The 24,494-nt window shown below is 62.0% G+C and overlaps 3 protein-coding genes across 25 annotated transcripts in view; all 3 read right to left on the bottom strand.

Moving 5' to 3' along the window:
• Positions 1-452: 452 nt before the first annotated feature.
• Positions 453-4,299, bottom strand: LRRC24 (leucine rich repeat containing 24). Of its 2 annotated transcripts, XM_029202220.1 has the most exons (6): positions 4,226-4,299; positions 3,554-3,695; positions 2,927-3,177; positions 2,501-2,779; positions 2,164-2,332; positions 453-1,480 (listed from the first exon to the last, which is right to left on the bottom strand). In XM_029202220.1, the coding sequence occupies exons 3-6, from the start codon at positions 3,092-3,094 to the stop codon at positions 558-560; spliced, it is 1,539 nt and encodes a 512-aa protein (XP_029058053.1). In that variant the 5' UTR covers positions 3,095-3,177; positions 3,554-3,695; positions 4,226-4,299; the 3' UTR covers positions 453-557. The 2 variants fall into 2 exon arrangements, with proteins under 2 accessions (XP_029058053.1, XP_029058052.1); XM_029202219.1 differs by lacking the exons at positions 3,554-3,695; positions 4,226-4,299 and having other exon boundaries at positions 2,927-3,515.
• A 179-nt stretch (positions 4,300-4,478) lies between these two features.
• Positions 4,479-7,181, bottom strand: CUNH8orf82 (chromosome unknown C8orf82 homolog). Its single transcript, XM_029202305.1, has 3 exons — positions 6,969-7,181; positions 6,268-6,316; positions 4,479-6,009 (listed from the first exon to the last, which is right to left on the bottom strand). The coding sequence occupies exons 1-3, from the start codon at positions 7,128-7,130 to the stop codon at positions 5,564-5,566; spliced, it is 657 nt and encodes a 218-aa protein (XP_029058138.1). The 5' UTR covers positions 7,131-7,181; the 3' UTR covers positions 4,479-5,563.
• Positions 7,182-8,611: 1,430 nt separating this feature from the next.
• The window catches only part of ARHGAP39 (Rho GTPase activating protein 39), a 71,609-nt gene continuing 55,726 nt past the window's right edge, over positions 8,612-24,494 (bottom strand). For 11 of the 22 annotated variants that reach the window (XM_029202146.1, XM_029202155.1, XM_029202153.1 and 8 more), the window contains 8 exons: positions 23,093-24,452; positions 20,693-21,254; positions 14,820-14,912; positions 11,625-11,698; positions 11,149-11,258; positions 10,851-10,976; positions 9,559-10,210; positions 8,612-9,479 (listed from right to left, as the gene is read on the bottom strand). In XM_029202146.1, coding sequence (XP_029057979.1) covers positions 9,285-9,479; positions 9,559-10,210; positions 10,851-10,976; positions 11,149-11,258; positions 11,625-11,698; positions 14,820-14,912; positions 20,693-21,254; positions 23,093-24,452 — 3,172 coding nt within the window. In that variant the 3' untranslated portion in view covers positions 8,612-9,284. Of the gene's footprint in view, positions 9,480-9,558; positions 10,211-10,835; positions 11,051-11,148; positions 11,259-11,624; positions 11,699-13,995; positions 19,705-20,692; positions 21,255-23,092; positions 24,453-24,494 lie in introns of those variants that run through there. The other 11 variants (XM_029202157.1, XM_029202158.1, XM_029202160.1 and 8 more) reach the window with 11 other exon arrangements.

The raw sequence follows: 24,494 nt of genomic DNA, 5'->3' as shown, positions 1-24,494 counted from the left end.
CAGGAGACTGCCTGTCGGCCGGGTCTGGGGACCAGAGAGTGTCTTTAAGGTACAAACGTGCAGTGTGCTTAGAACTTAAATCTGTGGCTATTTTTTCTGTCCTAACTGGTCAGAGTGAGTTGTCTCTTGCTCTGCTCTCACCCTCAGCCTGGCCACTGGGTGACATGTCTTAACGGCCTGCCGCCCCATCTTTTCTCTAGACATCTCCACAGTCCGTCGCCCCTCCTCGCAGAGGTTCAGGCTTTTCCTGGGGCGGCGGGGCCCGAGGCGGACCTGCAGAGCTGGAGGTCTGGTTATTTGGGCAGGGGTCTTCTCTGGAGGGTCTCAGTGGGGCGTTGGAAGCCTATCCTGGCTACCCTCCGTTCGCGCCCCAGAACTTCCATCTGCAGGAGTCCGCAGGTGCTTCCGCCCCGCCCGACGCCCAGGAACCCCATACACGGCTCGCGACACGGCGCAGCTTCCACCGTTTACTGATGGCGCTGGAGCATGCGCAGGGCGAGCCGAGCTGGCCAATCTGCGGGGCCCGCGTCATCAGCGCGCGTCCGCCCCGACCCCCCTCAGCAACGGATCTCGTAGGCGGCAGGCGGCTGCAGCGGGAGGCCCTGCGCGACTCCGGGCGCTGCGCCCTCGGCCGCCTCCGCCGGGCCCTCGGCGAAGAGCGGCTTGGAGCGGTCGATGACGAACATCTCGTGGCCCCGCTCGTCGCGGAGCTCCTCGAGCTGCGCGAAGGTGCAGGGCCCGTCCGAATAATCGTTGACGAAGAGCGCGCCCTCCCCGGGAGGCCCTGGTGCCTTTTTGCGCCTGCGCCGCCTGCGGCAGATCATGGTCGCCAGCAGCAGCGCCGTGAGCGCTAGGAGCGCGATGGCCGTCGCGATGGCCGTCTGCGTGGCCAGGCCCAGGGCGCGAAAGGCCATGCCGCCCATCTCGGGCAGGGGCTCGTGGCTGACTGGGTCGCCGGCCCGGGGCGGCGCAGGCGCCAGCAGCAGCTGCTGGGACAGGTTGACCAGAAGCTGGAAGGGCAAGCGGGCGGCGCCGCCGGCGTTGGAGGCCTCGCACTCGTATTTGCCAGCGTGGGCCAGGGTGATGTTGGTGAGGAAGAGCATGCCGCTGCCCGTGTCGGATGCCCCGGGCCCACCTGGGCCCGGCACCCCGCCTCCAGGTTGGGCCCGGGCCTGCGGCGGCCCCTCGCGAGGCTGCGCCACCTTTCTCCAGGTCACCAGGGGCTGCGGGTAGCCGGAAGCCTGGCAGGCAATCCGCAGGTCCTCACCCAGGTTGGCTGTCACCTCCAGCGGCTCCACGTGCACAGAGGGTGGGATGCAGATGAGGCTACTGCCAGATACTTCCAGGAGACTCTGAAGTGCCAGGCGGGGGGGCTCTGCACACGTGATTTTCTTGTCCCTGGAGCTGAGCAGTCGCTGGCCCCCTTCCTTGATCCAGGTTCCCAGCCAGTGCAAGGCACAGTCACAGCGCCATGGGTTCTCTGTGGGCAGAGCAGCAGCGGACAGGTAGCTAGCTCAGGGGCGGCCCCAGAGCACAGCGTGTGTGGTTGAGGTTGTTGGCCAGAGCAGGAGCCCCTTTCTCACCTCCCACAGCTGGGGACCCCTGCCACCCCTTCTCTGACCCCAGTCTCCTTAAGTGTGGGCAGCCAACCCCCCCATCTCCCTTCTGTGATGCACGTCCAGTTTACTTCACCCATCTCTGAGAAAGACCCCACTCCTCTGATGTCTCTCCCTGTGAGAAGTCTTGCTATCTGGGGGGAACCTCTGTGTGCACATAGATATCCCACCTGCACTAAAACCTTGCACATCCTGCCAGCCTTGTCTTCGGGTGCTGTCTCCAGGAAATGTCCCCAGTCCTGGTCTCATCTTCCCAGTTTTTTCCTGCCTACCCTCTCCTGGCCCTAAAGTGTGTGAGCCGCTCAGCTATGTCCAGTTTGTTCAGGGACTCATACTTTTTCTGTCTTCCTTAGGCAACAGTAACCCGGCCAGCACCCCTACTCCTAGCAGTCTTCTGTCATGGCTGTGGGTGGTGGTGGGACCCCCCAGAGCACTGCCACTGGAGCCCCCTCCACAGCTGGGCCGGCTACCTACCGCCACCACTGTGGTCAAGGAAGCTACCTTTGCATGAGAGTCCCTTGCCCCCATTGCCCCCAGAAAGAGGTACCTGTGAGGCGCAGGACCTGCAGGCTGGCCAGGGGCTGTAGGGCCTCCTGGCTGATGGTGCCCAGCTGGTTCCTGCTGAGGTCCAGCAGTGCCAGCGAGGAGAGCCCGGCCAGGGCCTGGTCCTCCAGCAGCTCGATGCTGTTTTCCTGCAGGTGCAGCTCCTGCAGTCGCTGAAGCAGGGACAGTAGGTCATCAGGGAAAGGGGCCCTGAGGGACATGTCCCCTTCTTACCAGGCTAGACTGGGCTGCCTTTTCTCCCCTTCGCTACTCCAGCCCGGTAAGGCAGGTGGCAGTGCAGGAGGACCTCTTGCCCGTCTTGCCCACTCCTCCCCCCTCACCTGCAAGTGTAGGAAGGTGAAATCCAGCAGCTGTACCAGCTGGTTGCCAGCTAGGTAGAGCACGCGCAGTTGGGCCAGGCCGGCAAAAGCGCCAACGCGCAAGCCGCGCAGCTGGTTGCCGGTGAGCGCCAGCTCCAGCAGGCGCGACTGCGCACGGAAGGCGCCTGGCTCCAGGGCGCGCAGGCTGTTGTTGTGCAGGTAGAGTCGACGCAGGGAGGCGAGGGGTGCCAGGGTGCCCGGCTCCAGACGCGCGATGCTGTTGTCCTGCAGGAACAGCGTCTGTGCCAGAAGGAGGGAGGGAGGGCGTTTACCCCGCTGAGGGGGTCTCTCTTTTCCCTAGGGCGCCCCATTCACCCACCGGGAGGCTCACACACCATCCCTGCGTGTCGCGGGCACCCCTGGCCCGCAGCCCCACTCGGTGCCCACCTGCGTCCCAGGCGGGATTCCGGACGGGACCAGGCGCAGCCGCAGGGCGCCGCACTCCACCGTGGCGCTGTAGCAGCGGCAGGCCGCAGGGCAGCCGGCAGCGCGAGGCGGGAGACCCGGCAGTGACAGCAGCGACAGCAGCAGCAGTGCGGGCGCCCCTGGGGCCATCTCTTGCGGGACCGGCCGCAGGCCACGAAGTTGCAGCCTTCGCAGCAGCCTCCCTACAGTCTGGCCCCGATGGGATGCGCCTCCTGAAACACAGGTTGTCAGGCCTGTCCCTAACATTTGAGAGCCAGTGAAAAGCACGGATGGAGGTACACACCGTGTCTGATTTTTGAAGTTTGAAATTAGTTCAAGAAACTGATAAAACTGCCTTCCTTTATAAAAAAGCATAAAGATCTGGGGCATCAGGTTTCGGTTTAGAATTTCTCATGTCCTCCGTCGTGCCACACAGGCCACAGAAGGAGAGCCTACACCACCCCAACCCACTTCTCTCCCCATCCCATCTCTGCCCAAGGCTCCACGCTGCTAGTGTCTGTCCCTGCCCTCACCTAACCTTGACCCAGGGTTTACTCTAGGCATTTTTGTCTCTAGAACTCATGCTATGACCCCAACCCTGGGATTCACCTGTTGTGAACTGATGGAGGACATCTCAGGGGAGCCACCAGCCAGCCACAGGCACAGTTTTGTCCAGCCTCTGGCCCTGCCCTCCTGGGGGTGGGGGTTGGTAGAACAGCTTAGGTAGAATTAGAGCTTTTCTTCAGGGAAACTGTTAGACAATCGGGGGATGAGACAAATAGGAAAGCCAGTTCAGAAGCTGTGGGACTGTGTTCTCCATGCTGGCTCTGAGAAAGGTGCATCCGTCTTTGGGGGTAGGTGGGGCCCTGGAATGGCTGGGGTGTGAAAGAGGGGCCTTGGGCCACTAACTGGGTTTTAGTGTAGTTTCCCAAGTAGGCTCTGGGAACACTGATCTCCTGGGCTCTGAAGGAGTGTGTAGTGTTTTGGGGTTTATACACATGCAGCTGTGATCCTAGAGAGAGGAGAAGGCCTGGGTCTAGTTCAAGGCACAATGAGTCCAGTTGTAAAGGTGGGGACCTGGGCTGAGAAGCCAGCCAGTATGAAGCCATGGATGGTAGGGCTGAGGGTGTGCTATCAGCTAGCCTCCAGCCCCACCTCAAATGGTCCCTGCTCTGAACACCTGCCTGTTCACCTGGTCTCCCTATTAGGAGAGTGAGTCATGTGGAAAGACACCAAGTGGCCTTGGTGTTTGTTTAAATCTTGCTCTAAATTGTAACTCACATGATTATTTAAGATCACTGAAGAGAAGCAGGCACAGCAGGGCTTCCCTGGTGGCGCGGTGGATGGGAGTCCGCCTGCCGATGTGGGGGGCGCGGGTTCGTACCCTGGTCTGGGAGGATCCCGCGTGCCGCGGAGCGGCTGGGCCCGTGGGCCGTGGCCGCTGAGCCTGCGCGTCCGGAGCCTGTGCTCCGCGACGGGAGAGGCCACAGCAGTGAGAGGCCCGCGTACCGCAAAAAAAAAAAAAAAAAAAAAGTAGGCACAGCAAAAGTTTTAATGGAATCGCTTTGGCCCAGGCAGAGGCAGTTCCCAGATGTCTCAGAAGGTGTGTGAAGAACCCCGAGAACTAGGGGGCATACTTTGAGCCCCCAGGATCCATTTCCCTGAGCAAAAGATTTGGCCCAGGGCGCCCACCTACCTTCCAGTGGCAAGGCCTCTCAAACAGAGAAGGTTCTTGATCTCCTCCTCAAGACTCAGGGGACTGCTGCCCACACGGACACCCACTAGATGCTGATTCGTGTGGAAGGGCTGGCCTGGGCAGCATTGAGGATTCAAGCAGGAAGAGCAGGGGAGGCCAGGCCAGAAATCCTTTTACTCAGCGGAGAACTCCCTAATCTGGCTGGGCAGGGGGCGGGGCGTCACATACTGGATTTGGAGAAGGCTGTCACTGTCTCCAGGGAGCCCATCTGTGCGGGGAGGGGAGGTTGGAGGGGTAATGGAGGAAGCCCTGTGACGCTCTCCAGCGCAGTGCGAGGCCCGAGTCGGGTGCCTTGATCTCCCAAGGCGCCCCTTGCATCTGCTCCGGCGCGGCCTGTCCCGGGCCGGTTCAGGGCAGGGTGTGGTCCCCGCCAGGTCGCACGCCCTTCTCGGTGATCGCCGGGGACAGAGCCGGGATGGCCCCTGATCCCGCCCCCACGCCCGCTGACCTTGGGTCGGGCGCCCCCTCACCTGACACTCCTGCGGCGCAGCTCCCCCGCCGAACGCCGGCCCACAGAGCAGCGCCGGGCGGGGGAGGGGCGGGCGCCGCTCGCGCTCGCGCACTGGAGCCCCCGCACCTCCCTCCCGGCAGCCCGGGTCTGCCGTCGCGAGCGCTGGCCGAACCCGAGGACGCCCCAGGCCGGGGGTGTGCGGACGGGGTAGAGCACCCGTGACCCCGCCCCTCCCCGCGTCGGTTCTCGGGCCGCGGCAGCACCTCGGACAGCGCCGGGCGGGGCGGGGCCGCGGCGCACCTCCGCCGCGCACGCGCACTCGGACAGCGCTCTCTCCGGGTGGCGCGTGCGCAGCGACGCAGCCCGGGGGGCGCAGCGGGGCTGGGGGCGCCAGCGGCTGCGACCCCGCCGCTCAGGGCGGCGGGGTGGCGAGCAGCAGCGGGGCCAGGTCCATGGTGAGGGCGAAACGGCTGCCCTGCCAGCGCACGTGCGAGGGCAGCTCGGGCGCGCCGGGCGCGTACTCGAAGCAGGCGCTGAGCTCGAAGGCCAGAGCCGATCGCACCAGGCCCACGCCACCCGCGCGCTCCGGCGCCGGGTGGTAGAGACGCCCATTGGAGGACAGGGGCAGTAGGCGCGCCGGCTCGAAGGGCACGGCCAGGGCCTCGCCGCCGCCGCAGTAGGAGAGGCGCGGGGGCTCGGGGCCAGCGGCCAGCAGGTGCGTGAAGACCACGGGACGGTCCTCGCAGCGTAGGTAGTTGCGCTCTCTGCCGCAGGGCGAGAGGAAGGGGAAGGAGGCCTCGTAGCGCCCGCTGCGGTTGGGTCTCAGGCGGGAGAAGAAGATGACCAGGAACTGCGGGTCTGTGGTGGGGGGGAGGCCGCGACTGCTCAGCATGCCGGGCCCCGAGGCCCCCTAGGCCCTACTGCCCCAGGCAGGGGGCTCGCCCTGGGTCACACCAAGGGCAGACGACGGCGGTCGGACAGCCTCCCAGGCCTCACTCTAGATAGGGGGCTTTTGAGCGCAGGACAGCCAGTGCCCTTGGTGTGGTTGGGCAGCGGGGCCCTTCAGGGCCTTCCCCGAAGGAAGAGGGAAGGTGGGGGAGGAGGGCGCATCAGTACCTTTGAAGCAGGTGATGAAGTTCTTCATTTTGGAGTCATCCAGGAAAAGCTGTAGAGAGGCAGACCGTGGCCCTTGAGTCCCAGGGGGAATCCCGACAGAGCCGGCCCCAGGGAGAGAAGGCCTGGGCGGGCCTGAGCCCGGGCCAGTGTCCGCTTTCTTTGCTTGTCTGTGCACACCGTGTGCAGGGAGGCGCGTGGAAGGTAAGCCTGGGGGCCCTGCAGACTTCTTTCTCCACATCTACCCCGCACCCCCGGCCTTGCTTCCTCATGCACAGGTCCTCTGGGTTGGCATGCCTTTCCCGCGCTTCTTCCCTCCCCCTTTCAAGTTTCTAATGAGATGTGCCCCTCCTCCGCGGAGGCTATCTGACTTGCTTCCTCCTGTATATGTAGGATGCCCCCTCCAGGGCTTCCAAAGCAGGCGGGGCGGCCCCGAGCTGGGGGCCGCAGGATCTGGGGATGCAAAGCGCGCAGGGCGTAACCACGTGTGGGGGGTGGGCCGCTCGGACCTAACCCTCTGGGGCCGGGGCCGGGCGCCCCAGTCTGTCCAGCGCGACTGCGGAGGTCGGGTACCCTTACTTTAAAGACCCCGCCTACTCAGGCCCCGCCCCTCACAGGGTCCTCCCTCTGGCCCCGACCCGCAGAAACCCGGCACCAGGCCCCGCCTCTCACGGGAGCCTCCCTCAGGCCCCGGCCCCGCCCACCTGGCCCTGATGATCCACGTAGTAAAAGTACTCGCGCGTCCGCGGCTCTGGGCTCTGGCCCTGCGTGTAGGAGACGCCCCCGCCCCCACCGTAGGCCCGGGTCCCCGGGGACCGCGCCAAGCCGAGGGCCCAGGGCCGCAGCACTCCGCGCGTCGCCCACATCGTCCTTCCGTGCCGGAAGCGGCCAGAGGGTCACGCGGGGGCGGTGCTGCGCTAACGTAAGTCCCCTGGTGTCGGCGACCTCGCGCTTTGGGTTCCGGCGGCGGCCGCGGAGCTCGTCCCCACTCCCCGGGCTTTGCTTGTTCCCCGGACCCCGGGCGGTTCCGACACTTCCTTCTCTGGGATTTAGGGGCGCGCCGCCCTGCCGTCCGGCTGGGAAAGGGGTGGCGGGGGGGCCTCCCGACGGTGGGGTTCGGGTGTGAGACGCGGGTGCGGGCGATTTCGGGAACAGGGATACGGGCTGGGGACGGGGCGCTGCCGGGCATGCGGGCCCTGTCCCTCCGCCCTCGGAGGCTGGTTGCTCTCACGTGGGCGAGGTACCCGCCCTGTCTCTTCCCCCAACCCCTAGGAAGCCCCCCCCCACCCCGGTGGAGCAATCTGCCTGTCCAGCTGGGTGCTGAACGGAGAGGTGGTGAATAAACACTGCCTAGAAGCCTATGCCAGCTTGCGGGTAAGGTAGCTCAGAAAAAGCCCCCCTCCCAATCAAGCAGGGCTTTCGGGCTCAGTTGTGATACCCCAGGTGCCTCGCACCTTGCGCGCCTACCTGGAGTCTCGTCCCCGTTCCCGGGAAGCTGTCTTGCTCTCCCCCCCCACCCCCTGCTGCCCCCATTCATTCTCCCTTGGCCTGGCTTCCACCCTGGTGCCCACACCAGCAACCGACTGGCCGCTGATAGCTGCCCCGCCGCAACTGGAAGGAATGGGATGCGACAGGCTAGCAAGTGTCCATACGTACTTTATTCACACAAAGTGTTGTCATCTCTCGAGTCCGTGCATCATAGCGAGAGTCTGTGGCCGGGCCGCCCCTACCCAGGCCCCGAGACTCCCAGACTGAGGACGCTCCCCCAGTGGACACCAGGCCTCGGCAGGACTGGGTTTTTTTGTTCTTAATAATAAATAAAAACTCAACTCTAAATATATATATATATATAACCGGGGAGAAATTAAGTTTTACCACAATTGGAACTCAAAATTACAAATTGGAAAATGTACAAACTGAGAGTCTAGATACCTCCCCTCCACCCACCCACCCACCCTACCCCCGCCCCGGCTCTGGCCTCGAGGAAGGGCAGTCGCCGGTGCCCCTCTGGTCCCCCAGTTCAGGGCTCCTTCCCTCTCATCTGATGCAGGTCCTGGATGGGGATGGGGCAGGGTTTGATTTTTGGTCAGAAGCCAAGAGGGTGGAGAAGAAAATGAAGGAATGATCTCAACTTGTCTGCAGAGGACGGGAGAGGACTCAAATAAATAACATTTGGGTTAAGACTATGTCATTAGCAAATTTAGTTCTTATATCTTTCGCTCTATTTATATCTCTATACACAGGCGGGTTGGGATGCGGGATAGATTCTGAATTTATAGTTACACGAAGAAAAAATACTCTTGCCCCTCCCCCACCCTGCCCAAAGAATGCCTGCCCAACCCTGCCCCCCACCCCAGAGGACTTTGGCTTGGGGGCCCCTTTCTACCCAGAGAGAGCCTATCGGGCCCAGCACCAGCCAGGTTCTGCTCTGGTGGTGAAAAGCCCAGAGCCCTGGAGCCCCCAAACTCCTGTGCAGTCACCACGCTGGAGGCCACAAGTGGCAGGGGGAGGGGGCGGGAAGGGACTGGGGAGGGCGGAAGTCGCAGATCAGGAGACCCCCCCCAGGTCAGGGGGAGGGCAGAGGAAGAGCAAGATGGGCAGCCGGGCTGGGCCGGGGCCAAGCTGAGCGCAGCAGCCCCAGCAAGGCGGCTCGCCCCAGCAAGGGCGGCTTGTGCTCTCGGGCCGGCCGGGAGGGGCAGTGTCACTTGGCTCCAGGAAACAGAAGGCACTTTCTCGCGGCCGGACCGCGGCTGGCGGTGGGCGCGGCAGCGCCGAACGACACGGCCACGAGGCCCGGGGCGGGGCAGAGGCGCCCTTCCCGCAGCCCCTCTGCCTTGGTTGTGCCTTCAGGCCGAGGGCCCGGGTCGGGGGATGCGGGTTCCAGGGCTGGGGCGGGCATGGGCGGAGCCGGCATGCTACCTCCGCTTCTCGGGCGTCCCCTCCCCCCTCCCCGCGTGCCCCCTGCCCGGGCGCACCCGGGCAGGCTCTGTCCCCACCCTCGGTCCCTCGGTGCCCACGCGCTATAGCACGCCCTCCATGAAGGTGGTGTCCAGGTGCTGGATGAGCACGCGCAGGAAGGACATCTCCTTGCGAGTGTTCTCAAAGATGATGCGCGGGTCGTCCGAGCGGCAGCGCAGGCAGTTGGGCGCCATCACCATGGCCAGGTTGCTGACGTCCATCTTGGTGATGGCCACATTGGCGGGCTGCACGAACACCTGCGCGGGGAGCGGGGAGCTGCGGGTGGGCCGGGGCGGGGCGCGGAGGGGCGGGGCGCGGAGGGGCGGCACCGCCTACCTGGAGGAAACGGATGAGGTAGCACAGCACCAGGCGGTTGATGCGGGGCAGCGCGTGCACCACGGCCACGGCGGCCTCGGGGCTCTCGTAGTGCGCGATGCACTGCTCGTAGAACTCGTGGGGGATCAGGGGCTCCTCCAGCTCCCGGTACCACAGCTTCAGCAGCGACGCTGGGGACGCAGCGCGGGGGTTTCGGCTGGGCGGGGCAGTCGGGGACCCGCCCCACCAGCAGCAAGGGGCGAAAGCGGCCGTGTGTGTCGGGAGTGGGGGCGAGGGGCCAGGACCAGACGGGAGGTGTCCACCTAGCCGTGTGGACTGCGCGGCCGGAGGCCTGCGGGCTCCTGGTCCTGAGGGCCTGGACTGACCCCGAGCGCCGGGAACCAAGAGAGGCTCTGCAGCCACCGTGCGCAGGCAAGCGGAGGGAGGCGCCGCGGAGGCTGTCCAACGGCAGGGGGACGTCTGTGCTGGAAATGGACCAGAGGGCTGTCCCTTCACGACGGAAAGCAGGGAGGGCTGAACCGTCCGAGCTGCTCCTGCTGCTGAGGGGACTGGGGGCTTACCTGGGACGTGGGGGTCCTCCAGGCCTGTAGGCACCTTCCACTGGTCCACCTGTAGCTTCAGGGCATTCACCTCATCAATGTCCCCAGGGACTCTGCCAAGCACAGGGCAGGTCTCAGGGAGGAGGAGCTGGGCTTGCTCAGGGTCAGGGCTGCCTGACCCCTCTCTGCCCAAATGGCCTCTTTCCTACCAGAGGGAAGTGTGGCTGGGGTCCCCTGTCCCAGGCCCCCATCCCTCATCCCTCTGCTGACTGCCCCCAGGCAGATCCCTTCCTCAGAATGGTCCCCGAGGCCCAAACCCATAAGCCTGCTTCCCCACCTGTCCCGGGTCCTGGGTAGGTGAGTCACGACAGCAGGTGCCTGGCCATGTGCCACCCTCCATGGCACAGGGCCATCATCTCCACTCTCAGGTGAGGGCCGTTTGCTGGGCTTGCTGCATCTTTCCAGGCCCTGCCCATGGTCGGTGCCCAAGTACCCTCTGGGCCCCTGCTGGTCATTTCTGCAAGGGCACTGTCCCTGGCTAGCTCTCCTGTCTGGCTTCCGGTGTGCTGCCACTCAGGAGGGAGAGCCCTGCTGACCCACCTCCTAAAGATGGGGCCCTCCCCACCCTCCTGGCCGCAGAGCGCCCGGCCCTTCTATTTGCTCCAAGTTGCCCTCCCTGCCTGCATGCTGGCCTCTCAGGGGGCTTCTCTGGCTGCTCTGAGGCAGGGGCCCGGGGCCCAGGTTGCAGGGCACCTGAAGATGCCTTCCGTCTGGTCACCGTTGAGTGCAAGCACCTCCTCCGACAGCCGAGTCTGCACCCAGGGCAGCTGCCGATCGGGGAAGCGCTCCCTCTGCATGCTCATGACCTCCTGCAGCGCACTGCCAAACATGGACGGGCTGAACACAGCGTTCTTGGCATGCCGGATCTCCTCCACGTTGGGCTTCTTCAGCCCCTGCAAAGGCGGCCCAGCTCTCTGTCCCAGTGTGGCCTGGCGCCCAGCTCCCAGCCCTCCCTCCCCCTACACCCCTACAAGGGCTGCCCCTGGCTCACCCGCCCTCTTTCCTCCTTCTGTCCTCTCGTCCCTGTGAGCCCCAGGCCCGAGCCGGGGACCCCCAACTCCCTGGCCCCTGAGTCACCAGAGGCGCCTCCTGCTGGGCCACCTGCAGCATCAGAAGCTCCAAGTGGCACCCTCCGCACTGTGAGCCGTTAAGTGCCCCACCTGCCCCCCCTCCCCCCGCCTCCCGCTGGACTCTGTCTAGGCATCGCCGGCACAGGCTGCCCGCGCACCCCTGCCCGCTGGACCCTGTCTGGGCATCACCGGCACAGGCTGCCCGCCCACCCCTGCCCGCTGGACTCTGTCTAGGCATCACCAGCACAGGCTGCCCCCCCTCGCCTCCCGCTGGACGCTGTCCGGGCATCGCCGGCACAGGCTGCCCCCCTCCTGCCTCCCGCTGGACTCTGTCTGGTTATCACCGGCGCAGGCTGCCCGCCCACCCCTGCGCAGCGGTTCTGGGAGGAGCTCGTACCTTCTTGGCTCCAGTCAGGGCCGCCTTCTGCAGCTTGTGGTAACAGTACTTGGCGTATGTGCTTATTGCCACCCCTGGAAAAGAATGGTGCCAGTTGGCTTGGCATGGATGAGTGGGAGCAGAGGCTGCAGGCCAACCAGTGACTGAGGAGGAAGCAGCAAGAGGGGTGAGGAGAGGTGGCTCCTGCAAGAACCTGGCGCCCAGGCCCAGCCAGCCTCCTGCCTGCTGCTTGCCCCGCCCGGGCAGTGGGTCCTTACACTCCTGGGCCGCCCTTCAGAAGTACGCTCATGTGAAGAGGCAAGGGGGCGCTGCCCTCTCCTCCAGAGGAGCCAGGTTGAAGAAGGAAGCCCTCCGCCAGCCTACCCAACCCTCCCCCTGGCCAGGAAGGTCAGGCTGGGGATGAGGTCTATTCCCCCGAGGGAGTCGCAGGCAGGACAGGGCAGGGCCTGGGGGGGCCCCCTGAGAAGGGTGACCTCCATATGCTGCACGCCTGCAGGCACTCGGCGCCCATCGCCTTGAGCCAGCACTGGAGGAGGGAGCTTTGCGAGGGGCTGGACAGCAGGCCCAGCTCTCTTGCAGCCCGGCTTCCAGCCAGAGGCACTGGGCAGCCCAGGGAGAGGCCTTAGCCCACAGGACCTCACGCCTGCTTGGTCGAAGGCTGCCTGGGTGGAGATCAGGGAGAGGGAGGCCCAGGGCCTGGCTCACTTGGGAGGGGCATGAGTGTGGAGGGGATGCCCTGTGCCCTGAGCCTGGGTTTCGCTGGGAGGGCAATGCTGGGGAAGGACCACATGGTGACTCTGCCTGAGGGCTGAAGGTGACAGGAGGACTGGTCTCCTTTCTCAAGGGAGGGGGTTTTCTAAAACCTCACCCCTGAAAGCAGAAGTTCTAGCTGGTGGTCATGGAGGGTGGCAGGGCCAGCAATCCGAGGGCAAAGACCTCAGGCCACGGGTCTTTCCAGATACGGTGTGCTGGAGCGGGGGGTGGGGGTGGGGGGCTGGAGGCAAAGGGAGGAGGGGGGAGAGGGAGTGGGAAGGAGACCCCACCCAGGGAGGGTCTGAAAGGTGTGGCGCATCTTTCCTGGCCCAGGCCAAGGGAAGCAGCAGCAAGACAGGAGCCATCTGGGCCGGGCTGCCCCAGACCATGGACAGACAGATGGGCCGACCATGTGCCTCCAGGCTCAGGACAGACCCGCTCCCTGTAAAGCTCTGCCTCTGCTGGGCCTCCCTGCCTGAGGGGTGCCTCTGGACCCAAGTCTCAAATACAAACAGAGTCTTTTTTAAAGGAAGCAGTTGTCTGAGGACACAGGGTTCCGTGAACCTCAGTGTGAAGAACACAAACATGTCTGATGTGTGTAAACCTTTTCGTTTCTAGTTACCGCAAAATACTTCCGTCGTTATAACTGGTAAGGGGAGTCTGTTTTAGAGTAATCAAAGTGAAAACAAACGTTTCTTATAGGTGTTTAAACCGTGAAGAATCTCTTTCAGGTCCCTGGGGCCCCACAGACCCAAACAGAGAATCCTAGCTGCAGCTACCAATCAGCCAGCTTGGGACACAGCACTTGGAACCTTCCGCCACTGGCCCACGTGGGCAGGCTCTGGGCTCAGGGAGAGTGGATGGTGCTCAAGCAAACGGGACCTGGGCTGCAGCTTGAGCACCAGGAGCCCAGAGAGTGCTTGGTGGCAGGGCAGCGGGTGGCGCCTGCTCGCTTTCCGCACCCTGGGAGCATGCCCACCCCTCCCTTGGGTGACAGCCTCCTGTCCCTGGGCTCGGGGCCCGTGGGCAGACTTGCCCTGACCTCGTGTCACAGGGCTTCCTGGGACCAAACCGGCCTCTCCAACAGGCTGTGATCTGAATATCCTTGGGCCACCACCTCTCACCTGGCGATTGTGGTGCAGCCTTTCCAGGCCTTATTTCCTCTCTGTAGGATGGGGACAGGTGCCCATGAAGGGCTGACCTCAGTCTGGCATGGAGTGAGGGCTCAGTTGAGGGCTGCAGCTGCTGGAGTCCGAGCTTTTGTGGGCAGACCAAGGACTGAGGCCTCGTGTGCCTGGAGTCTCAGGGCTGGGGCACCTCTGCTGCCAGGGCACAGCCTCCTGGGCCAAGACTGTGGGGTGTCTGAGTGCCCGTGGCCAACCCAGGGAAACCCACATGGTGCTGTGGGGGACTCTGAGTCCACTGCCCCGTTCTGGCCTTGCCAGGGCATGCTCCCACCCAGCGGAGAGATAGCGGCCCCCAGAGCGACCGACAAAGCAGCCTTCCCAGAGCCTCTGCTGCTGTGCCAGGTGCCCAGGCCAAGAACCTCGAAGGCTGCTGGGTGTGGCCAGGACCTGCCACCTCTTGGCACGGACTCTGCTGGGTCCCGGGGAAACTAGCCCCCTCCTCTGACCCACTCGGGGCTCCAACCACCCCCGGCCCACAGGAGCCTGCACTCTGTGCCCCCAGCCCCCCCTCACTGCTGCATCGGGACTCCACTGGATGGGCTCAGTCAGGAGCTCAAAGCTCCTTCCCCAAGGACAGGGCCCCAAGGGCGGCTGGGAAGCCTGGACTGTGGCTGCCCCCCTTCTTCTGGTGAGGGTAGCATGTAGCCAGAGAGCCTCCCAGAGGAAGGGGTGCCAAGGGTGAGTCTCACAGGAAGAAGAGTGGGGCAAGTGTGGGTAACCAGGTACAGGTGGGATGGGGGCTGGTCCCAGGGCCCTGGTGCCAAGAAGGGAGGCTCATGGGACAGAAATGGACGGCTGGGTCTCCTGGCCAGGAGAGCACAGGCTTGGGCTAACAGGGCTTCTCGGGAGCTTGGGTGGGGGTGGGCTGTGCTGGGGGCCCCAGGGAAACAATGCCAGGCTTGGCCCCCAGCCCCAGGGGTGGCCCGGCTGGAGGTCAGGGCTGGGGAGGCACCTGCCCACAGGGCACTCCCTCACTTCGGGGTGCCTCCAGCAGGCCCCGCCCCACTGAGAACCCAGCATGCACGTTGGAAATTGTTCTGAGCACCGTGGAGAAAGGCGCAGGGCAGGTATGGCCTCTCCCAGGAGCCCTGTTGACGACCTGGGCTTCCAGCCCACTCAGGAGGAGACCTGACGGTTAGTGTCCCCCCACTGTCCCCCCAGCCCAGAAGCGGTTAGAGAGAGGAGGCCAGGCGGCCGAGGCCGGAGAGCAGAGCTGTGCAGACGCAGCGCACAGGGGCTGCGGGAGAGGCCCTACCATCCGGCTCCTCAACATAAGGCTTGGGTTTCTTTCTCAACTTGGACTTCTTCTTACTGTTCCTTTCCAGAAGCGCTTTCATGTGCTGTGTCACTGGGGAGCAAACAAAGGGTGAGGCCACAGAACACAAAGAGGAACACGTGCCCACACGGTCCCACTCGGGGCTGACCCTGGGCAGCTGGGAGGTCACTGCCCCAGCCTGCTGGACTCCTCAGAGGGAGATGGGCTGATGCCCCGCCAGAGGTGGAGGGGAGTGCCGGGCGGGGGCGGGTGTCTCGCTCAGAGTCCTGGGCACAGGGGTGGGTGTGTGGGCACACCTGGGTCGTGTGGCTGGGGAGGTGCCAGGAACGTGCCCCTGGGCAGTGGGGAGAGGATGTGGTCAGCTCATGACCCGCTGGCCGACAGAAAGGCAGGGGCAGGGAGCCCCCTGAGAGGGCCGCAGCCCAGCCATCTGGTTCCTACGTGGCTGCGCTCCAGGGGCTGAGTGGGTGCTGAGCGAGAGAGAAGGGGCCTGGCTCCCCTCTCTGGCTGACCTGGGCACCCCCCCCCCACACACACACACCCTGCACAAAATAACTCAGCACTGTCGATCCGGACCCTCCATCCCTCCATCCCCCCATCCCGTGCTCTGGAAGGAAGTCGAGGCACACAGCCCACACTGAGGTGGGATTCACGCTCCCCTCATGGTGGACCCTCTTACCTACATAAATTATTTGTAATTCTTTTTTTCTTTCTTTCGTTTTTTGGCCGCATTGCGCGGCATTCGGGGATCTTAGCTCCCCAACCAGGGATCGAACCCGCACCCCCTGCAGTGGAAGTGTGGAGTCTTAACCACTGGACCACCAGGGAAGTCCCATATATCTATCTAATCATTTATATCAGTATGGGCTTAGGGATATTCAGCTTACATTGTCGGCTTACAGTTCAATATGACTTTATTCTGTTCCTTAAAGTGCTCTAGCTTTGGCCCCGGGGAGCTCTGTGTCCTGTGACCCGTGTCCTGTGACACGCCCCATCGTCTCCCCTCTGGCACATCCTCCCTTCTGGCACTGCATCTTGTACATTCCCTACCCCAGCCTTAGAATCAGCTGTTTCTCCAGACAGCTCTGGTTCCTTTTAATGGAAAATGGTAGAAACCAAGAGCTGCGGGTCAGGTGTCCTCAATGCTATTGGGGTGTCACTGCTTCTAGGCCCTAGGCTGACAGGGCAAGGAAAGATACATGTGTATACGAGGTTGAAGAGACTCCCTTCTCTTCCAAGTTTTTTAATCAGGAATGGAATGTTGGATTTTGTCGAATGCTTTTTCTACACTTATTGAGATGATCGTATGTTTTTTTTTTTTACTCTGTTGATATGGCAAATTACATTGATTTTTGAATGTTAAACCAACTTTTCATTCCTCAGATAAACCCCACTTATTCAAGATGCATTATCCTTTTAATATATTCTTGCATTTAATTTGCTAAAATACGGTTCATTTTTGTCCTATCCTCATGAGGGATACTATCTGTGCTTCTCTTTCAAATTTTTGGTAATGCCCTTTTCTAATTTTGATATAGAGAGAATTGGGAAATATTCCCTCCACTTCAATTTTCTGAGTTAATTGCTATACAAACAATGCAATAGTTGATAGAATTCACTAGTGAAGCCATTTGGGCCTGGAATTTTCTTTGTGGGAAAGTTTCATAAGGTACCAATTTCTTTAACAGACATATGATTTTTCTGGTTATCTATTTTTTATTGAGTGATCTTTGGTAGTTTGTGTCTTTCAAGGAATTTGTCCATTTCCTCTAAATCGTCATATTTACTGGCATAATGTTGTTCATAGTATTTCCTTACTATTTTTTTTTTTTTTTTTTTTTGCGGTACGTGGGCCTCTCACCGTTGTGGCCTCTCCCGTTGCAGAGCACAGGCTCCGGACGCGCAGGCTCAGCGGCCATGGCTCACGCGCCCAGCCGCTCCGCGGCATGTGGGATCTTCCCGGACCGGGGCACGAACCCGTGTCCCCTGCATCGGCAGGCGGACTCTCAACCACTCCGCCACCAGGGAAGCCACTCCTTACTTTTTGATATAATTTCCTCTCACTGTTTTTGTTTTAAGTTTCTTAAAGTAGCTGAGATAACTGATTTATTTCCTAATGCAGACAGTTAGGTGCCATAAATTTCCCTCTAAGTACTGCTTTAGCTGCATCACACAAATTTTAATGTTTTGTTTTCATTTTCTTTCAATTCAAAATACTCTGCACCTTCCTTTTTCATTTTTATTTGACCCATGGATTGTTCAGTAGTATGTTCTTTAGTTTCCAAATACTCAGGGATTTTCCAGATATCTTTACGTTGCTGATTGCCAATTTAATTCCACTGTGGTTAGAGAACACACTTTCTATGACTCACATTCTTCTTTTTTTTTTTTTTTTTTAGTATTTATTTTGGCTGTGCCGGGTCTTAGTTGCGGCACGCGGACTTCTTAGTCACGGCACGTGAACTCTTAGTTGCGGCATGCGTGTGGGTTCTACTTCCCTGACCAGGGATCAAACCCGCACCCCCTGCACTGGGAGTGTGGAGTCTTACCCACTGGACCACCAGTCTTACCCACTGGACCACCCTATAACTCACATTCTTTAACCTTTATTGAGACTTGTTTTATGGCTCAGAGTATGGCCTATTTTGAAAAAGTGGCTGAGATCTGAGTCCAGATGCTCTGGGTGCAGAGTCTTTAACCTTGCCTACTCCATTGTAGCTGCTTTGCTTCCTAAACAGACCTTCAACTAGGCCTTTTGTTTTCAGCTTCGTGGTCACTCCCACTTCCATACCACTGCTGGAGGAAGCTGGCTCCACCCACTGCTGCGCTTTTTAGGGTTTGCTACTTGCTTCGACTCGTCAGCTTCCCCACCACCTGCTTGGGATCCACGTTTCTTGGTCGGCCAAGTCAGTTTCCAGCCACTTGTCCATGTGCTTTTCAGCTTCCAAAGCATAGTTGTTCTTCCTCTTCCATTCTCTTTGTCCTGGTGGGTTTTAGTATTTTTTATTGTGATAAATTATACGTAACATAAAATCTGCCATCTTAACCAGTTTTAATTGTACAGTTCAAGGTATTAATTACATTCATATTACTGTGCAATCGTCACCACCATCCATCTCCAGCACTTCTTCATCTCCCAAAATGGGAAGTCTGTACGAATCAAACAACTCTCCATGTCTCCCTCCCCGTAACCCATGGCACCCACCATTCTGCATGAACTTGACTACTCTAGGGACCTCATACACTTATCTGTCTGATTCGTGCAGTATTTGTCTTTTTGGGTCTGCCTTATCTCACTCAGCATAATGTTTTCAGGATTCAGCTATGTTGTAGCCTGTGCCAGAAGTTCCTTCCCTATTAGGCTGAATAATTCCATTATGTGTACAGATGACATTTTATTTATCTATTCATCTATCAATGGACACCTGGGCTGCTTTCTACCTCTTGGCTATTGTGAATATGCTGCTATGAACATGGGTGTACAAATATCTGTTCATGCTCCTGCTTTCAATTATTTTGGGTATATACCCACAAGTGGAATTGCTGAGTCCTATGATAATTCTATTTTTAATCCTTTGAGAAACTGCCATTCTGTTTTCCACAGTGGCTGCAGCATTTTACATTTCCTTGTGAGGTTTCTTTTTCTGCCTTTAAAAAATTCCTTCACTGTTCTTTTATCGTGAGTTCAGGGTGGAATGCAAGTAAATGCACGTGATCGTCCTGCCATCTTCACCTGGAAGGCAGCGTCTTGCTGTGAAGGCACATGTAGCCCTCAGGGTCTGCAGCCTTCCCGTGTGCTCTTTGTGGAGCATCCCTGCGATGCCTGTGCTGACAGCACGCTTAGGGAAGTTCAGGGCAGAAAGGCTGTGGAGTCACCTGGTGGTGGCTGGTACAAAGGTGTGACCATGTGCGAGCTGAGGCTAAGCCAGGGGGTGGGGTCACGTGAATTGGGGTTCACTGTGCGGTACCTTGTTCCCTCGGAGTGGTGACCACACAGCAGATGTCAAACACGTGCTGGCAGACGAATCAAAAGCTTCTGAGGCCAAGGCAGGCAGTGTGGTTCAGGGTGAGGCCCCACACACGGGAGCCAGCTCAGCTCTGCCCCCGTTGGTGCTCCCAGGATGGACTGCATTTCCTTTTTCTAAGCACAGGCTAGGTCCTTCTGGGCTGATGGGGCCTGCCCTCCTGACTGGCAGCCGGCACCCGTGTTCTCGACAGGGGCCAGTGGGAGGGAGATCGAGGCCTCTCCTCTGGGCTCAGTGACGAGCAGGGCCTGGCAGAAAACGCCCACCCAGGAGTGGGTCTCAGGGCTGGAGGGCAACCCTGTGCCACAGATGTAAGACCAGATCCCACAGACACAGAACCCTGCTAGCGGGACCACACAGACCCAGCGTGGTCTGTGGGCAGAGACCACCGGGGCCTCAAAACCATGACTGCCAGGCTGAAGCTCGGTTCTCTCAGTCTGGCTCCTATGGCACAGACACTAGGGCGAAAGTGCACTAACCTCCGTGCAAAACCGCAACGTCCAGCTCTTCATGGACGCCCCAGCCAGAGAGGACACAGCCTGGAGCCTCTGGCCTCTGTCCACGGCTCACTCACCTTTCACTCAGCAAGCACTCCTGGGGCCCCCGAGGGCTGTGTGCTGAGCGGTTGACACACACTTCCAAACCTCCAGCTCACGGCAGGGACGTTTCAAGACCTTTTTGGAAGAGGCTGAGGTGAACCATGAAGCCACTGGGGGCCCACCTGCTTCTGGGAAGGTCTGAGAAGACAGAGGCAGGTCCAGGCTGCCCGCTTCGTCCAGGGAGCCCCCTGGGGAGACCCGTCTGCAGTGTTCGGCGATCCTGCTTCAGAAACTGCAAGCCTGAGCAAACATTTCATGGCTTCCAAGATCTGCCCCTAAACGGCTGGTGTGCTGGACGGTGCCTATGCTTCACACACCTTCCCCGGGCCCCCCACTGCCCTGCAGCCCTCATCACTGTGTGCACAGGCCTCAGCCCCCCACACCTGGGCTGGGGCAAAGCCCTGGCTAGACCAGCGTGGATGGCCACTCCCACTGAGCAATCTTTGGCACGGCAGACACTCACAGACACGGACACGGGGTGGCAGACGGCCTGCTGCACTGGCAGGCGCTGCCTGCAGCTCCACCCCCATGCTCACTCTGCCCAGCCCAAGGCGAGCACTGCCGGGCTGGCGGGACCGTGGCCCAGAGTCCTCCCCAAGGAAGGCCAAGCGGGGCCCACACAGACCTGACGCATGGCCTTCAGGAACCCCAGGCAGCCGTCAGCAGGCTGCTGTCCATGGTGGTCCCAACCTCTGAACGCCTGAGGCGGCTCAGGCCAGCTCAGCTCACAGCACCTCAACAGCCTATGGCACAGACCCCTCAGACCCAGCGCTGGGCCAGGGCGCCCATGTCCCTCACTGCCCTCAGAAGCCCCCCTGCGATGGCCACAAGGCATAGTGCGAGCCTGGCCAGGGCAAACGCTCTAAGTGCACACAGGCTGACTGGCCTCCCTGCCCTCGTCAGGCAGGGTGACCAGGACGGTAGCCTCAGAGTGGAGTGGGTGCCGGCTGGCGGAGACATGGGTCCTCAAGCAGACCCCCACCTGTCAGCCCGTGGCCAGGGAGGGACCCTGTGTCACAACTGCCTGTGGCTCTTCTCAGGGCCTCAGTGCTGAGAAGGGGCTGCCTGAGGACCCCGCATCCCAGTGGAGGCCAAGGATGTGCGCCTCTGGGAGATGCTGTGTTCGTGTACCTGCTGCTGCCAGGTGCCACCCAGCGCAGACGGAAGCTCTAGCCACAGCCTGTACCTGAGCCGGTGGCAGAGCCCAGGGGCCCTGTCTGGGTCTTACCTTTGGTGTCGTTGACGGGGTCCATGTGCCGGTAGATGTAGCCCTCCAGGTAGGAGTGGAACTTGGGCGTGGGCGGGAAGAAGGCCAGGCAGATGGCCATGAGCTCCCAGCCGCGGGCCAGGCTCTCGAGGCGGAAGTTCTCGGTGGTCTGCCGGCACAGCTGGATGTAGAGCTCGTCCCGCAGGCCCTGCACGCTCCAGCCCTTGGTGGCGATCTCCAGGGCCACGTGCAGCGGGTCGGCCTTGGCGCGCCGGTCGCCCATGTACATCTGGATCAGCTTGAAGACCTCACAGGCCTCCTTCTTCACGTGGCGGTCGCTGGTTACGATCATGGGCTTCTTGATGGACTCGCTGCTCCACGCCAGCATGTTGGCAATGGACACCTTCCGCCGGAAGAGGCCCTGTGTGTGTTTGTTGAAGTGCTTGGAGGCCCAGTTCTCGATGTCGGTCTCCGAGGACGGCTTGCGAAGTGTGAAGGTGGGGAACACGCAGCTGGCGCTGGGCATCACGCTCCGGGTCTGCCGGCTGCTCTCGAACTGGGCGCAGGTGCCGAGGTCCTCAGACTGGGGAGGACAGGGGGGCTGTGAGGGGGTGGGGGCCCCACGTGACCCAGCCAGGTGAGAGATGTGGCCCCCCTACCCCAAGCGGGACCTGAAGCTGCTGTAGGAGAGAGGCCTGGGCGGGGGGGGGGGGGGTGAGGCCGGGCCTGGGCTTCCAGCTCTGCGCCTTGTACTGGTCTCACAGGGACCCAGAGAAGCCCTCCCTCTGACTTTTACCCTGCGGGCTTGGCCTCCGGGAGGTGCCTGCCCTGGTCTGGAGACCGAGGTTTGGGGGTGGCCAGCATGGGTCTGGGGGCAGGAGGGAGCCGCGCATGTGTCTCGTCAGCTTCTTGGGCTGCCGTAGCCCCAGGTGGGAGAGGGCCCAGGGACGCTGCATCCCCAGTGCTCACAGGGCTCTCCCCAGGCAGGGAGCTGGACCGTGCGTGGATGCAGGAAGGTGCTGCCTCCTACTGGCCTTGCCGCGGCTGTTTGGCTTCTGCTGGTTCAGATGGGAAGGTTAGCCCCACAAAGCAGCAGAAACCCCCAGATGCAACATTTGACAGAGAAACACAAATGTCTCTGGGCCACAACGGCTGCACCCTTTTCCCCAGCAAAGATAGCGTTTGGAGTCTCGGGCATCGGGAAGAGCGATGCCATGCAGAGGGGCAGAGCCAGGCCTGAGAGGGCCGTGGGCTGCGGCCCTCCGCTCCCGTGATGCTGGGAAGGGAGAGCGTTGCCCCAAGCCGCACCCCCACCCCCACCCCCGCCACCAACAGCCTCCACGTACCTGCACTCAAATAACAGCCCCTCACCCAACACTCTTTAGGGGCTCCTGTCCCCTCTGTCTGGGAGGTGGGCTCTCGTCCCCAAACCCATGCTGGCCTCCCCACCCCTTGGTCTTGAAAGCAGGGAAGGTACCTCCCTGAGCAGCGCCAGGAGTGGACCTCGGTCAGGCCCCTGGAGCCCACGCGTCCTGCTGTCCAGGTCACATGCTGGGAGCCGGGTGCCCCAGGACGCAGCTGTTCACACTCCACCTACCACCTGCCCCCCCGCCTCTTCCCATCTGTCCTGATATCCTCCTGTGTTACAAGCCACAGACAGAAACGCTGCTCTGAGCTCTCCAGTCTGGAGGAACACTAAGTGCCCCGGGGGATGCTGGCCACCTAAGATGCCGTAGTTCTTGGGCATGTCTTCCCCACCAGGACTGGGGGTGGACATGAGGATCCTGACCCCGGGAGGCCCTGTGGCCACTGCCAGCTCTGAGCAGAGGCCAGGGCAGACCCTCAGCCTTGGCTTCAGGCAGCAGACTGGTATGAAAGGTCAGGGACCAGGAGGTGAGAACGAGGATACTGGGCGACACCAAGCCCTGGGCACCATGCTCCTTGCACGCAACTGGGACAGAAGGTGCACAAGGATCCCGAGGGCCTGATGGATGCCCACGCCCAGCACTGAGCAGGGAAGACACCGCAGGCTGGGCTTCTGCTTTGGCTCCAGCTACAGTGTGGGGTTCTGGGAGCCACCTGGGGGCTTGCTGAATGTGTCCTGGCCCCAGGCTCTGCGCCACCCAAGGAGCGCCTGGTGCTCTACCTGCACAGCTCCTCACCTGAGAGCCATTCACAGGTAGAACAGAGGCTCAGGGCTCAGTGGGCAGGTGGCGGCCTCTGTGGCCTGGAATCAGGACATGGCCTCTAGCCCCCTGGTGACGTGGCAGCACTGTGGGGCCTGGCCAGCAGCTGAGGTAAGAGACCCCCGTGCTGGCAGAGGCCTGGGGGGCATCTACCGTCTGTCCTCACTCATGCCTGCTGGGAACCGTGAAGCCACACCACCCCTGCCCGGGGACCCGGCCGCGGCCCGGCCCCTACCTGAGAGGGGTGGAGGTAGGGCTCCGGGGAGGCCAGGCTGGTCTGCACAGACACGCTCTTCTCGAGCAGGGCCTGGGGGAAGGCGAGCCGGTCCGAGGCGGCCCTCTGCCAGTGCTTTTTGCTCTCCTGCTGGGCCAGCGCCTCATCCTCGCTGAAGGCGCGCACCACAGGCCCAGGCATGGGCAGCGGCACGGCCCCGTCGCTCTCGTAGCCCGAGCCGTCCTGCTGTGAGTCCCAGCTGCCCCTCTGCTTCATGTGCAAGCGGGCTTGCTGTGCCTCCCAGGCCAGCCGGGCCTGAGCCAGGAAGGGCTCGGCCTCGCCCCGGGTCCCGTCCCCCTCACACGCCTCGCCCTCTGCACGCCTTGTGGGTGCCAGGCTGGGGCCGCACAGGGGCCGCTCCTCGGTCAGGGGCTGCTGGCCAAGCGGGTCGCGGTCCCCGGGGCCCTCGGTGGGCAGGGCGCTGGGAGTGTGGCACGCAGAGGGGTTCCTGCTCTTCCTCTTTCGTGTGCTGGGGGAGCAGCCCGTCGAGGACATGGTGTCCTGCTGGCTGGACCAGGACATGGCATCGTCCTGGGCCTGGGGCAGTGGCATGGGCGGCTGGGCGGACCGCAGCTCGGGCCCCTCCATGCTGCTGTAGTCCCCGGACGTGACCCCCAGGCGCTGGTCGCGCAGCAGGCAGGGGCTGGGCTGCAGGGAGAGGGAGCCGCCGCCTGGGTGGGGCGAGTACTTGTGCCTCGGGCCCGCGCGCAGCTTGGGGCTGGAGCCGGCCTGCTCCACATACACCAGCTGGCGGACGTACTCCTTGCCAGCCGGGCTGTACTCCAGGCTCAGGTAGCGCTCGGGGCACTTCTGCCTGGTGAGCACCAGCTGCTGGTAGGGCGACGCGGAAGCCTGCTTGGGCGGCTTGCGGCTGGGAGACCGCCGAGGCGAGCCGGCCTGATAGCCCCCGCCGGCCTCAAACTGCACATCCATGGGGGGCTCGTCATAGATGGGGGCCTGGTACTCCACGGGGGGCTCTTCGTAGAGGGGGGGCTCGTAGGCGTAACGCGGGGAGGACGGCTGAGAGTCGGCGGCGGGCTTGCGGGGCTGGGCCAGCAGTGGGGAGCAGCTCCCCAGCTCAGCCCTCTTCAGGAAGGGTGACGGCCTCCGCTCTGAGAAGAAGACAGGGCCGTCCGCGTCGGAGGTGAAGGTCTGTAGGCTGGGCGAGTGCTGTCCCCCAGAGGGTCTGCGGGAGCGACCCCTGGGCTGGCTGTCCAGGGGGTAGCCGTTGCCCTGGGGGGAAAGGAAGCTGGGCTCCCTGTCGGCAACTTTGATGAGCATGCGCTCCTTGGTGCCCGAGTTCCAGCGGAGCGAGGAGGTCCTGGTGGGGGCGGGGGGGGGGCGGTGCAGTACAGGTTACCTG

This window comes from Monodon monoceros, unplaced genomic scaffold (assembly GCF_005190385.1).
Source record: "Monodon monoceros isolate NGI ecotype Baffin Bay Population unplaced genomic scaffold, NGI_Narwhal_1 Super_Scaffold_5, whole genome shotgun sequence".
Taxonomy (NCBI): Eukaryota; Metazoa; Chordata; class Mammalia; order Artiodactyla; family Monodontidae; genus Monodon; species Monodon monoceros.
Note: the sequence above shows the minus strand (reverse complement) of the source record. Positions and strands in the feature narration are given on the sequence as shown.

Coding starts and splice junctions, on each gene's coding strand:
- LRRC24 (XM_029202219.1), bottom strand. CDS start 3,334: ATGCCCCAGATCTTTATGCTTTTTTATAAAGGAAGGCAGTTTTATCAG. Junction 2,333..2,500: donor TCACCTTCCTACACTTGCAG/GTGAGGGGGGAG, acceptor TCCCTGCTTCAG/CGACTGCAGGAGCTGCACCT. Junction 1,481..2,163: donor GCAGGTCCTGCGCCTCACAG/GTACCTCTTTCT, acceptor CTCTGCCCACAG/AGAACCCATGGCGCTGTGAC.
- CUNH8orf82 (XM_029202305.1), bottom strand. CDS start 7,130: ATGTGGGCGACGCGCGGAGTGCTGCGGCCCTGGGCCCTCGGCTTGGCG. Junction 6,317..6,968: donor ACGTGGATCATCAGGGCCAG/GTGGGCGGGGCC, acceptor GCCTCTCTACAG/CTTTTCCTGGATGACTCCAA. Junction 6,010..6,267: donor CTTCATCACCTGCTTCAAAG/GTACTGATGCGC, acceptor CCCCCACCACAG/ACCCGCAGTTCCTGGTCATC.